This window comes from Stomoxys calcitrans, chromosome 4 (genome assembly GCF_963082655.1).
Source record: "Stomoxys calcitrans chromosome 4, idStoCalc2.1, whole genome shotgun sequence".
Taxonomy (NCBI): domain Eukaryota; kingdom Metazoa; phylum Arthropoda; class Insecta; order Diptera; family Muscidae; genus Stomoxys; species Stomoxys calcitrans.
This window is the reverse complement of record NC_081555.1, coordinates 163,573,077-163,586,677: the sequence shown is the minus strand read 5'-3', so window position 1 is coordinate 163,586,677 and position 13,601 is coordinate 163,573,077. Positions and strand designations below refer to the sequence as shown.

The following is a 13,601-nucleotide window of genomic DNA, read 5'->3' as shown; positions in this document are numbered from 1 at the left end:
TCCTAATGACATAGATTGTTGGGAATTGCAAATGGGCCATATCGATTTTAATATAGCTCCCATATAAAAAGGTCCTTCGACTTGATTTCGTGGGCCCCTAGAGACAGCAATTATTTTCTAATTTGTCTCAAATGTTGCATGTAGAGTTTCTTCCAACATATGTAGATAGTATGTATGGTCGACATCTTTCTATAATCTGACATAGCCCAATACAATACTAGAAGCCTCAACTTTTTATCGGAATAACTTGAAAATTTGTATATAGTGTTCTGTTCCAATTTTAACAACTGTGCCAATTACGGTCCAAATCAGTCTGATATAGTCCCATATAAACCGATCTCCCGATCTTGAACCCTTAGAAACCGCAATGTTTGTCCGATTTGGCCCATATAAACCGATCTCCCGAATTGACATCTTGAGCCCCTGGAAACCACAATTGTTGTTCAATTTGGCTACGATTTTGCATATATCTCTCAATTACCCTTGTTCGGTTCCTAGAAGCTTTTTTGCCTGGCTTAGCAGAAATTTGGTATGTAGAGTTAAATTATGCCCGTCAATTTAATTTATTTTGAGTAAATTTTTTGTATCATTCATGGTGGTGGGTTGCTGTGTTTTATTTACCAGTCAGGCGGTTTCGCTAGCTTATGGATAAATAAAATGCTCTTCCCGCTAAATGCTTTATACTTTAACGTAAGCAGCCCTGACACCACATCTGAAATAAATAAATATCAACAAAACGAACAAAATAAGCCTTTTTTATTTTAAATAAATGTTTCTCGGAGTTTTTGGAGGCCACCGTGGCGCTGAGGTTTGCATGTCCGTCTATGACGGCGAAAGCATGGGTTCAAATCCCGGCGCCAAAATCAGAACAATTTTTCAGTAATGGTTATCCTCCTACAAATGCTGGCTACATTTGTGAAGTATCCTGCCATGTTAAAACGCCTCTACCATGTGATGTCGCTATGCGGCACGCCGTTCGGACTCGGCAATAAAAAGGAGGCCCCTTATCATTGAACCTAAACTTTAATCGGACTGCACTCATTGATATTAGAGAAGTATCCCCTGTTCCTTAGTGGAATGTTGATGGAAAATTAAGTAGTAGCAAATTTGCCATTTCAGAACGTTTAATCGGCGAATAAATATGTTGTGTTCTTCCTCTCTTAGTTTTGTCATTCAAATTGAATGATGATCTTTTGATAAAAGGCGATAGATAGTAAGCGGCGATAAGATTAGCCGCTTAGCTACAAAAAATGGTAACGAAGAAAATGCGAATGCGAATGCGAATTTCGCAGAGTTCTTTGAGTAAAATACCAGCGACATGTCGCTGCGCCAATATAAATTTCGCTTCAATTAATTGCAAATTTAATTAAATGCTCAAGAACTTGGTCCAGGCAACTCTGTTTCATCATAATTGCTTTTGGTATGTGGCTTGTTTGACTTTTGTTGGTGTTATGTCGTCCAATTGAATGCGTCATATGGGTAAATAAAACACCCCTATTGTTGTCAGATGCATTGCAGGTATGACTTGTTGCTGTTCTAACAGTCAATGGCATGGTGGTTGCTTTGGCATTGCGGCACAGAACTGGAATATTTTTTCAGACGTGATATGCGTTAATGATCGAATATCGTAGCAATGCGATGGTTTTCGACAGATAGTATAAATAGAGAAAAATGTGTCATTTGCAGGCTTTTATTAGCTGTGTTCGGGAACTCAAAAATTTGTATTGGAAGCCGTTAGCGTACTTTATTTGCCAGCAGAAGAGAGCGCGAGAGGGAGCAAATTCTGATAGTTCGCAAATTTCTACAAGGATTTTGTTTGCTAGCAGAAATTGCAACTTTGACAGATGTTTTGTAAAGGTCAGCTGTTTTATGAAAAGCTGCCGTTACATGAAAATACAAAAGCTAACACCAAAATGGATCAAAAAGGCAGAAGAATGAAGATTCATCACAGCAGCTAGTGTGCAGGTACAGAAAACTCGCGAAATGAAATTGTAATTTTACCTCAAGTCGGTTGTTCTACATTAGAAGGTAAGTGCAAATTTGAGAAATTATTTGGAAAATCTTTAAAACTTAAAACATTGTATTCTTCCAGATACCAAGAAAATAACAATAATCGGTATCTTAAGGGTTTTGATGGAATTATCCTCATCAGAGAGCTACTAAGAAACCAACACTGTTCTTTTGAATTTGTTAAGGAGGGAAGATGCCGCCATGGTATTTAGTGGGTCTAGCTGGGCAGGTAAAAGGTACGCACAGTGGGATTGGAAAAATTAATGCACATTAGTCTTCCAATTTTGAACGGGTACAGATATCTTCAATCAAAACACTATGTCCTTAACCGCCACATGACAAAATAGAAAGCTCCCTTAGCCTCACATCAGTGGTGGCAGCAATTTGTCTAGCCACAATATCCAGATGCATTAGGTGGTTAATCTATGGTTCCTTTGTCAGCACACCAAGTACTGCCGACATGGGACTTGAGAACGTTGTTTATACTTTTGTGTACGGTGATGGCATGTAAAGCAGTTGTAGTCCTATGCAGCCTTCGAAATGCATGCTGATGCTCGGCGAATGGAAATTGTCCAACGGGAGAATGGGAAGGAGTAGTCCTTCATGCGTCTTGTCTGCTAATGAAAGAAGACAGATCGGTCAGTACGACTTCCCTTTGCTCGTGTCCTTTCCAGGTTTCAGTAGCGGGATCACACTGCTCATCTTCAAAACATCGGGTACTATAATAGTGTTCAGACAGGATGAGGACAGTTGTAAGGTACTCGACTCTAGGAAGATCCAGATTCTTCAGCATCAGTGTAGAGATTCTGTTTGGGACCAGTGCCTTGCGCGACTTAGGGCACGGATGACATTCGTAGCTTAGTGCACTGTCAATTGTGATATCTGTCCAGCGGCACAAAGATGAGGAATACGACGAATGGCTCCCCTTCTAGCCTTTTCTCTCTGGGGTCAATAAATTGACTTTTAGCTAAGGAAAATACGTCCCAAGTGTCGCCAGCATTTTTTATTTTAAAACTATTGTTTTCCTAAGCAAGCAAATAAAAACCCAACCAAAACGAAAATCTACTGTTGCTCAGCAAATTTTCAATGGAAGTCGTAAAAGAGAGAGTAAAATAGCCTTTTCTCTCCTGCAAAATGTTACTGGAAAAGTACGCGAACTGACCTATAAATTCATTTACAGGTAGTGTACCGCAAACAGTTGAGTACAATTTTTTCTCGCGGAGTACACTATCTGTCAACTTGTTATACCCACCACCAAAGGATGGGGGTATATTCATTTTGTCACTCCGTTTGCAACACATCGAAAAATCCATTTCCAACCCTATAAAGTATATATATTCTGGATCAGCGTAAAATTCTAAGACGATTTAGCCATGTCCTTCCGTCTGTCTGTTGAAATCACGCTACAGTCATTAAAATTAAAGATATTGAGCTGAAACTTTGCACAGTTTTTTTTTTCCATAAGCAGGTTAAGTTTGATTATGGGCTATATCGGACTATATCTTGATATAGCCCTCAGTATAGACCGATCCGCCGATTTAGGGTCTTAGGCCCATAAAAGCTACATTTATAATCCGATTTTGCTGAAATTTGGGATAGTGTGTTGTGTTAGGCCACTCGACATTCTTCCTCAGTTTGGCCCAGATCGGTTCAGATATGGATATAGCTGCCATATAGACCGATCTCTCGATTTAAGGTTTTGGGCCCATAAAAGCGAATTTATTGTCCGATATCGCCGAAATTTTAGACAGTGAGATATGTTTGGCCACTCGACATCGTTCTGCAATATGGCACAGATCGGTTCAGATTTGGATATAGCTGCCATATAGACCGATCTCTCAATTTAAGGTTTTGGGCCCATTAAAGGCGCATTTATTGTCCGATTTCGCTGAAATTTGGGACAGTGAGTTGTGTTAGGCCCTTCAATATTTTTCTTCAATTTGGCTCAGATCGGTCCAGATTTGGATATAGCTGCCATATAGACCGATCTCTCGATTTAAGGTTTTGCGCCCATAAATTTTGCATTTATTGTCCTATGTCGCCGAAATTTGGGACAGTGAGTTGTGTTAGGCTCTTCGTCAGCCCTCTTCAATTTAGCCTAGTTTGGTTCAGATTTTGGTACAGCTGCCATATAAACCGACCCCTCGATTTAAATTCTTGCCCCTATAAAAGGCACATTTATAATCCGATTTCGCTGAAATTTGAGTCGTATATGATTCAGATCGGTCTATATTTGGATATGGCTGGCAAAAAGACCAATATTTTGTTTTACAAAATTGAACAATGACTTGTACTTAATAAACCACTCAATAAAGCTGCTATGGGGGCATATATTATGCATTTTTCACCGGATTATGACGACAAGTGGTTTATTATATACCCAAGGTGATGGGTATCCAAAGTTCGGCCCAGTCGAACTTAATGCCTTTTTACTGTTTTTCATAAGTTTCGGTTGTGTGTGTGCATTTTTGTTAAGAGTCGTAACACGCACAAAACACTGGTTTTGACAGATAGTGTCCTCGGTTTTTTGTTGTTGACCAACTGCTCCTACCTGTAAATGAATTTATCTTGACAGCACTGGTATGTTTTTGCAGGCCGTCATGGCGTGCTGTGCGTTGATGATCGCATATCGTAGCAATACATTGGTTTTCAACAGATGGCATTAATAGAGAAAATTGTGACATTTGCAGGCCTTTATTATTCATTCATTTTGTATAAGTTTTGGTCCCCTCGGCACCCATATCATTCTGTATATAGAATGATACCCTGAAAAACCATCTTTGGGTTCACAAATGTTTACAAAATTTGATTAGATGAACGTATAGTCATGACATAATTACCAGGTAGTGTACCGTGAGCAACTGAGTAAAATTTTTTCTCGCGAAGTACACTATCTGTCAACCAATTTTGTTTGTGTATGTGTATTAAAGTTAAGAACCATAACACACACAAACAACGAAAACTATAACACACACAACAACACGCGAAAAATCAGAGTTGCACTAATCGCTGATTTTGACAGATAGTGCACTCAATATTTTGTTGTTGGGCAACTGTCACTACCAGTAAATGAATATATCTTGCATATAGCCATGGTGGTGAGTATTCAAAGTTCCGCTCGACCGAACTTTATAAGCTTTTCTTGAGTTTATATCCCTTTTATATATGTTAGTACTAAGTAATAAAAGGTTCACTGAAATTTAGGTTATGAATACAATAATAATTTTATTTTTCTTTATAGATAATAATGATATCGTTTGTTTAATTAGTTTTTCACACATAATGGTTTTCACTTAAATAATACAATTGATTGATTTCATTATTCACGCATTACAAAACGGATTTAAGGTTCCCTCAAATAAAATTAAAATATTAAAAAAAAAGAAAACACATAGGAAATTGTTTTCATCTAAAGAAAAAGAAAAACAAAAACTAAGGTGATTGCGAAAATATGAAATCATTAGTTAATCTAACGATGTAAGAACTTTCATAAAATTCCATAAAGGGGTTTGGTTATTATTACTATTAATATATAATATTCTAAAAAAAATATGTTTATATATATAAATTAAAAAAATAAGATAATAAAAAATAATATTGCAAAATAAATAACAAATGTTAAAAAAGTGTAAAAATCCTGATAGAGGAAAATAATACGAAACATATAAAAATAATTAAAATATTAAATAAGATGAGTGAGTGATTGAGTGTGTGTGTGTTTTTATGGAAGAATAATGTTTTGTTTTTCACTTTTCTTTTACAAAACTTGAGTTTGTTTTAATTTTTTCTTCTCTTTTATATAATACAATATTAGGAATTTTGTTTTTTAATTTTCTGCGTTTGGAAAAAAAATTATTATAATAATTTTCTTTTCTTCTGTTTTTTATTATATTTAGAGCTAATAAAGATGTATGTGATAGAGAGCGCAAGATGAATAAAAGCTTAGAAACTAATGATGCTTTATTTAAAAAATAATAAAAATCTTTTTTCCGATTTTTTCAGAGATTTCATGGTTAATCATTTGCTCAAAAGATTTTCTTTATTTTAAATAGGAATTATATATGCTTTATATAAAATATCATATATATATATATGTTTAACTTCCCATTTTTTTAGTTGTTTCTTTAAAAAAGATTTGGATTTCTATGGATTTTTTGAAGGAAAGAGGAATAGGTTTTGCTTTTTGCTACTTCTGTTTTTTATGTATAAAAATATACTAAAAAGCATTGCAATTGTGTTTATCAATTATTTTTTTCTTTTGTTTTTTTAAAAAAAATCTTTGTAAAAATACACATAAGATTAGATTTTCACTCACTGCTTGTTGGCTTTGTTTTGTTTGTTTTATTTTTTTGTTTTGTTTATATAAATTTTTAAGTTTAAGCAACGGAAGGAATCGCTAATGAATTGGCATTTCTGATTTTGTTTGGTTGAACTTATTCTTTTTTTTTTTATTTAAAAATTTGTTTTAGTTTTTCATTGTAGTATATGATTGTTTAGTTTCATATATTTTTTGTTTGCGTGTAAAAATACAAAATGTTTGTTTTATATATATAAAATTCTGTGCGTTTTCTTTAGGACTTGAGACTGATTTGAAAGTATTGCTAGAAATTTTCACAGATTATGCGGGATTGGTCTACATCTGAAGTGGTTAAAGAAGGGCAAACTCTACCCCGGAAGATAAAAAAAAAACGCCCGAGCGGACGTGCAGAAAGTTGAAGACTCTTAGCACTCTATACGCTCGGGGGTCGATACCTTTGCAGTAATCCAAAAACCGTATAAACCGTTCAGGACAGTGGGTGTCAACGAAAGGCATACGGGAGTAGTGTACATAACTATCGTCCAAAATTGGCGATACGAATGTAGGGGCCACTCTACCACAAAAACCCATGACATAATTACCAGGTAGTGTGCCGTAAATAGCTGAGTAAAATTTTTTCTCGCGAGTGCACTATTTGTCAACAAGTGAGTTGTGGTTGTGTGTGAGTATTATAGTTAAGAACCGTACCACACACACACAACGAAATATGGCGCGAACAAGTAACATACACAAAACCCTGAGGTTTCACTAATCACTGATTTCGAAAGTGCACTCAAAATTTTGTTGTTGGGCAACTGCCACACCTGTAAATGAATATATCTTGCAAAACCCCCCGGTTGAATATGTTGGCTGGTGGAGACAATATGAGCATCAAATGCAACCTTCTTGATGCTAGAGTACATTGCTTAGTAAGTCCGTCTTCGCACGAAAAGGATCCTTGTCTCTTGATGGACAATAGTTGTTCGTAGAGCATGCCTGAACTTTATTTCAGATCTGAATTTTATTCCATTGAGTTTCGCTGAGCTGGCAAGTCCGCACTGGTGCTTTCTAGTTCACCACTTGACGGCCAATTACTTTACATATAGTCAAAAAGGTTCCCTTGTAAGCACCTCACGTGGTAACGACAAGTGATTTGAGGACCCTGTTTCTATTACCGACTTTCTCACAAAGTGCATATGTAGGATCTGCAGAGAACCTGCGAAAGTAGTCCAATGAGACACCAAGTGTATTGGGATAATTGGTTGTCAGAATTGTAACGCTTTTGATTTTAACACCCATCTACCGAAGTACTTCCATGTATATCTTCCGGATATCTTCAAAATTCTTGCTATGTTACATGCTCCAAGATTTTTGAGGCACGTTTAACCTGTGGAAGATATCTCCAACGCTGGTACCCAAAGAGATGATCGTACATGATCCGTATCCGCATATCTCGATAACGTCTGGAGGGGGCGCAATAGATGATAGGTAAAGTTTATACTACACAGTGCCAGAGATATGACACCGTCTTGGGACACTCCCTTTTTTCGCTATATTGGGCTTCAACTTCTTATGTACCTAGTACTTAAAGTACGTGAAACTACGTATTTTAAGTACTTCGTCGTACTAAAAGTACGTAGTAGTACTAAAAGTACGTAGTAATAAAAATAGCCAGTACGAAAAGTTCCTGGGTCTAAAAGCAGTATTAAAAGAACATAGAACTAAGTATTTTTCGAACTTGGTTCTTTTAGTACTAGGAACTTTAATTACCAAGTTCTAAAAGTACCTAGTACTAAAAGAACCTAGTTCGAAAAGTATTTAGCACTTAAAGTACCTAGTACTAAAATTAATAGAACCTAGTACTTAAAGTACATACTACTAAATGGACATAGGACTAAAAGTACATAGTACTAAAAGTACATAGTACTAAAAGTACATAGTACTAAAAGTACATAGTACTAAAAGCACATAGCACTAAAAGTACATAGTACTAAAAGTATATAGTACTAAAAGCTCCTAGCACTAATAGAACCTATTACTTAGAGTACTTACTAATAAAAGTACTTAATTCGAAAAATGCCAACTACGAACAGTATCTAGTACCAAAAATAGCTAGTTCGTAAACTACCTAGTACCAAAAATACATAGTACTTAAAGTACCTAGTTCAAAAAGTACTAAGAGCACCTAGTACTAAAAGTACCTAATACTAAAAGTACGCAATACTAAAAGTATCTGGTTCGAAAAGTACCTACTTCTGAAAGAACCCAGTACTAATTATCTTATCCTTGCTGGAACTCTTTACCCATTTTCAGCACCCGGGTCAGTCGTTAGTAAGAAGTAGCTATTACATCCGTGCCTAAGAGTGAATCCAGCAAAACTTGTAGTTATATAGAAGCTACATCCAACTTTGCAATAGTTTCCACCTAGTTGCATAGCCCTAGTGGTAGTCGTAAAAGAAAACATAATACAAATTTTAAGCAAATCCGCTTATAAATGAAGTAGAAGTTAAAAAAAGAGCGTTACATAGATATATATGGAAGCTATATCTAAATATAAACCGATTTCTATGAAGTATTATCAGTAATGAGAATAATGAAAAGAGTTTCCAACATAATTTATTTAGGAAATATTAACATTTGACCACATTTATCCCATATTAGTCCAAATCGGACGAACGTAATAATGTAAGCTATATCTTAATTTGAACCGACTGATCCTCAGTCATCGGCCTTGGGCTACAAAAACGTCTGTTTCAAAAATTAAAGATGCTCGGATAAAAATTTATATTTACTTTTATCACAAAATAACACGGATAGACAGATAGACGGACAAATGCATAAATCCCATCACAAAGTAATTTTCATTGCTGTCACGAGAAGCTTTGCTGCGAGCTACCGGGCGCGTCTACAGGTTGCATATAGTGGAATACTCCACCCGTAGTTGCTGCAACGGCAGTCGTAGACAATCAGCGGTATTGAGCGAAAACTTTTTAAATGAATTGGAACTATTTTGCATATGAAATTCGAACTTATATTTCGAACGTCTTAAATTTAAGCATAGTTTTAGGCGAAATACTCATCAACTTTTTGTACATACATTTTGCTGGAACAAAACTGCCATGAGGTCAAGGATTATTAATGATTTTTTTATAATTTTCAGTTTTATATAGAAGCAATCAATGTAAAGACCATGAATGAACGACCTGAAGCATTGAATCTTTTCTTTTTTATCTTTTATGTTCTTAAAAAAAAAAGCGAACTAGAATTTCAAAATACACCACATTATAAAAAATGTAATAAAATCTAGCAATAACATAATCTCTCTCATATTGAATTTGTCCTTAGTTTTCTCATATTTGTTTGTATAAGAATTTAGTTGTATTTGTTCTCCTTTGTTTCTAATATAGATATAAGTGTTTTATTATAAATCCATTATACTGTGTTTTTTTCTCGTTTCTCATTTGTTTATAAAGATTTCAGCAAAAACTTCCGCTTTTCTTTTCTAATGACATGGAAAAAATATTTCAAAATTTCTCCACTAGAAAATATATATATTTATATAGTTTGAATTTTATTTTTTTTTTTTTTTATTATTTTCTTTTTTGTTTTCATAAATTAAAGTGATTTCTTTCTCTTCATTTTATATATGTGTTGGTTTTTTATATAATTCGTTTCATTCCGTGTTTGTAAGGGAATATTTATGCCTTTTTATGTTATACATTAGATGTAAATTATTCAAAAATAAACAAAAAAAAAGTTATTGATTCATTCAAGTTCATCTCCTAGTACAATAATCGTCTTTTTTGTTATCATGCTTAATTTCAATAAATAATCATACATTTTAAAAAAAATCTCATATTTTTTCTCTCTCTCTTTGTTGTTTGGTGAAGGATAAAGTCTTTAGGATAAACTAAAAAAAGGAAATGAGAATCTCTAAAAACACTTAATTTTAGGCTTGCCATGCAGCTTGATATAAATCATTGCTAGGAGGCATTTAGAATTCCCATTGTGTGGCTACATCATTGCCATCTTCCAAAAGTTTGAAAGCTCCATTTTTGGTTGCACCCAAATATTTGCCATTCTCGGATCTGGGAAAAAGTAAAAATAAGACAAATAATTAAAATTGAGATTTGCATTAAATTGTACTTTTGGTTCGAGTCTTTCTGCTGTTAGGGCTTAGAATAGTTTTTCATAGTTTTTTTTTTATTTTTTTATTTACCTAATACAAATTCTTGTGGGTTCCCGCAATTCCAAATAGAAACCATCTGCAGGTGCATCCGAATCCACGGATATACCCTCACCATCTATGCGCCAATATTTGCCACCGTGTCCCTTGAAATAGACCAGTCCCTTTTGGGCTCTCTCCACCAGTATGGTTTCGTAGGTGGCTTTGTTGCATTCAAGCTTAGTATTGCCTGGCTGGCGGTAGCCAACAAAACCTTGTTCGCATTTAAGTACCAAAATGGGTCTGAAAAATAAAAAAAAAATATGTAGCTAATTAGTATTGAAATTAAATAATAAACACACGTATCACTTTAAACCGCACAAATTATGGACTAAGCCTATGGTGTTAACAGGAAACTAAAAGATTTCTAATCAGAAAGTGATTCTGAACGATTCGACGAACGCGCATTTAACACTATAGAACAGCGACACGGTCAGTTGAAGGACGAAAATCTTTGCTATAAAAATTAAATTTTGATACAATTTTTTACTCACTCACCTATTTATCAAATAGAAATAGAATTTCGTTATGTCCTCAATACTCTCGGAGGTAGCAAACAAATGACCCGAACGTTTTGTAGCCAAAAATTTTCCATTATTAGCACGGAATGACAAAGAGCCATCACCATGCCAGATCAATTCAAACAGAGCATCGGCACAACGTCTATTACCAGTGGCCTGAATGCCACCACCAGCAGTTAAGCTCCAATAACGATCTTGGGTGGTGCGCAAGGCCCAACGATGGGCAGACCAATCAAATTCCAATTGGAAGGTTTCATTTTCACCGATTTCATCCTGATTGGCAGTGACATCTACACCCTGTTTGACAGAGACATAACGCAAATTCATGGCGGCAATGAAGGAAGCTTGAGGCAGTGAATCCTCCAAGGAGAAGAGTTCATCACGGGTCACAGTGGATGAGCGAGACTTAAGCACAGCCTTGGAGCCAATGGGTGAGAGGTATTGACCTTGTCTGGAAATAAGAAAATGTTAAAAATAAGCAAATGCGAAAACACGAAAAAACCCACCTGTCCCTCAAAGCCAAATGACCACCATGATATTCAGCACTAAATAAACAATCCTCATTGCAGGCAGTCTGCAATTTTCCATTGGCATTTAAATATCTAAGGAAATATAAATGGTTTTTATTAAAAAATAATAATAATTTGTTGATGTATTCCCACAACTACTACTCACTTATTGTTACATGTATGCAAAGCGTAACGGCCGCCCTCCTCTTGACGGAATTCCAGTGTGAACAGGGTGTCCTCACCCCAGGGAATGTTTGAATCGACATGAATCTCATCCTGAGACTCTGACAAATGAGCAAAACGTTTGCGACCTATGGACCGCAAATTCACTTGAGGTCTTGCAGCCAAATGGACAGTCCAAAATTCAGGATTATTTGGTGCCTTAGCTGTGCACTCCAACTTATCGGGAGTGCCACCCAAGAAATAGCCACGCGATTCATTTTTCAATGCCCAACGCCCAGTGCCATCTTCAGCGATGCTGATTTGAAACCGACTGCCAGCATCACGTTCATCACTTTCGCAGAGTACATTGCCAAAGGAATCAACGGAGAGATATTTATTGAGATGAGATCTTAAATAGATGATACCTGAAAAAAAAAACAGGAAGAAAAAGGTTTTTAACAGAGTGATAAAAGGCGTGGGGAGAAAATTGAAAAAAAATTTAGGCAAAAATGTCAACAAAGGTGAAAATCTTCAAAGAAAATTTTGTATAAAATGCAGTTTGAGATTTTTTTGCAATTCAAGAATTAATTTTGTATATTAGTTTTCATTTTGACTTATTGTTGAAGTTTTTCAAAACATGTTCAAATTACAGAAAAAATATTGGACAACAATGCAACAAATGTGTCAAGTGTTAATTCTCGACACAACATCATCTTGGGTAAGTGCAAAAACTGTGTCATCTCTGTAACAAATTGAATTAGAAATTTAAATGAACGTGTATTGTGGGGAAGAAATGCTCACTTCCATTCTAGGCAGTGTTATTAAACAGTGGAACATAACTTTAATGAATCGAAAACAATAACAAAAATTCTTATTTCTATTTGTCTTTCGAGAGAGCTTAATGATCGTAGAATTTATTTACAATGGAAAAGTAGAGCCAGACGATACTACAACATGGTATGACGATGACCTATTTAACCTTTTGGTTTAGGAGGTCATCGTCGGAAACCTTTAGGTGTGAAGGCTTCAAGAGCCGCAGGTTGCTCTTTAATCGAATTCATTACAGAAACTGCTTTGGCCTTCGTAGCGCAGAGGTTAGCATGTCCGCCTATGACGCTGAACGTCTCGGTTCGAATCCTGGCGAAACCATCAGAAAAGAATTTCAGCGGTGGCAACATTTGTGAGGTACTATGCCATGTAAAACTTCACTCCAAATAGGTGTCGCACTGCGGCACGCCGTTCGGACTCGTCTATTTGCAACTGCTTTGTGATGTAAGTACAACACTAACCAAGCTCGACACCATGTCTTCTAGGTGTTCTTTTTCCAATGCATTTGCTTGTGTTTCAGTATTGATTTTTTGTCCATCAACTACAATAACTTCCGCGTTACTAGCCCTGAACGCTAGACAACGGTAATGGCTCTAGCTGTTGCTGCAAATGTCCAGGTGTTAATACCGGCCGAGCTCCGCCGAGTTTGATTTCTCAAAATCTTTTGCCTGTTGGGCCGAGGATAATTTTATTTCACAATTCTCATTTTTGTTTCTCTTCCGCGACGAGCTAAATGATTGATGATATAATACAAAATTGTCCTTAAAAATTATTCAAGGAATCATATATTAAGGAAATGCCAATCCCAAATGAAACCAATTAGGAAGGGCAAAAGTCAGGCCGTGCCGATTGTATAATGCCCTACACCTACCCTATAAGTACGTGGGAGCTATATCGAATTCTGAATCAATTTCGAAGGACCTTAATAAATAACCCCTATCAAATTTAAAGCAAATATGTACGTATGTGACAAATAACAACATTATTGCAAATTACGCAAAATCGGACGAATGTATATTTGGAAGCTATATCTAAATCTGAACCGATTC

General features: G+C 35.7%; 1 protein-coding gene across 3 annotated transcripts in view; it reads right to left on the bottom strand.

Annotated features, from left to right (window-relative positions):
• Positions 1–6,469: 6,469 nt before the first annotated feature.
• LOC106087398 (protein singed) overlaps positions 6,470–13,601 on the bottom strand; it is a 116,915-nt gene continuing 109,783 nt past the window's right edge. For all 3 annotated transcript variants that reach the window (XM_059366686.1, XM_059366687.1, XM_059366685.1), the window contains 5 exons: positions 11,729–12,149; positions 11,560–11,655; positions 11,031–11,504; positions 10,527–10,775; positions 6,470–10,395 (listed from right to left, as the gene is read on the bottom strand). In XM_059366686.1, coding sequence (XP_059222669.1) covers positions 10,302–10,395; positions 10,527–10,775; positions 11,031–11,504; positions 11,560–11,655; positions 11,729–12,149 — 1,334 coding nt within the window. In that variant the 3' untranslated portion in view covers positions 6,470–10,301. The remainder of the gene's footprint in view (positions 10,396–10,526; positions 10,776–11,030; positions 11,505–11,559; positions 11,656–11,728; positions 12,150–13,601) is intronic.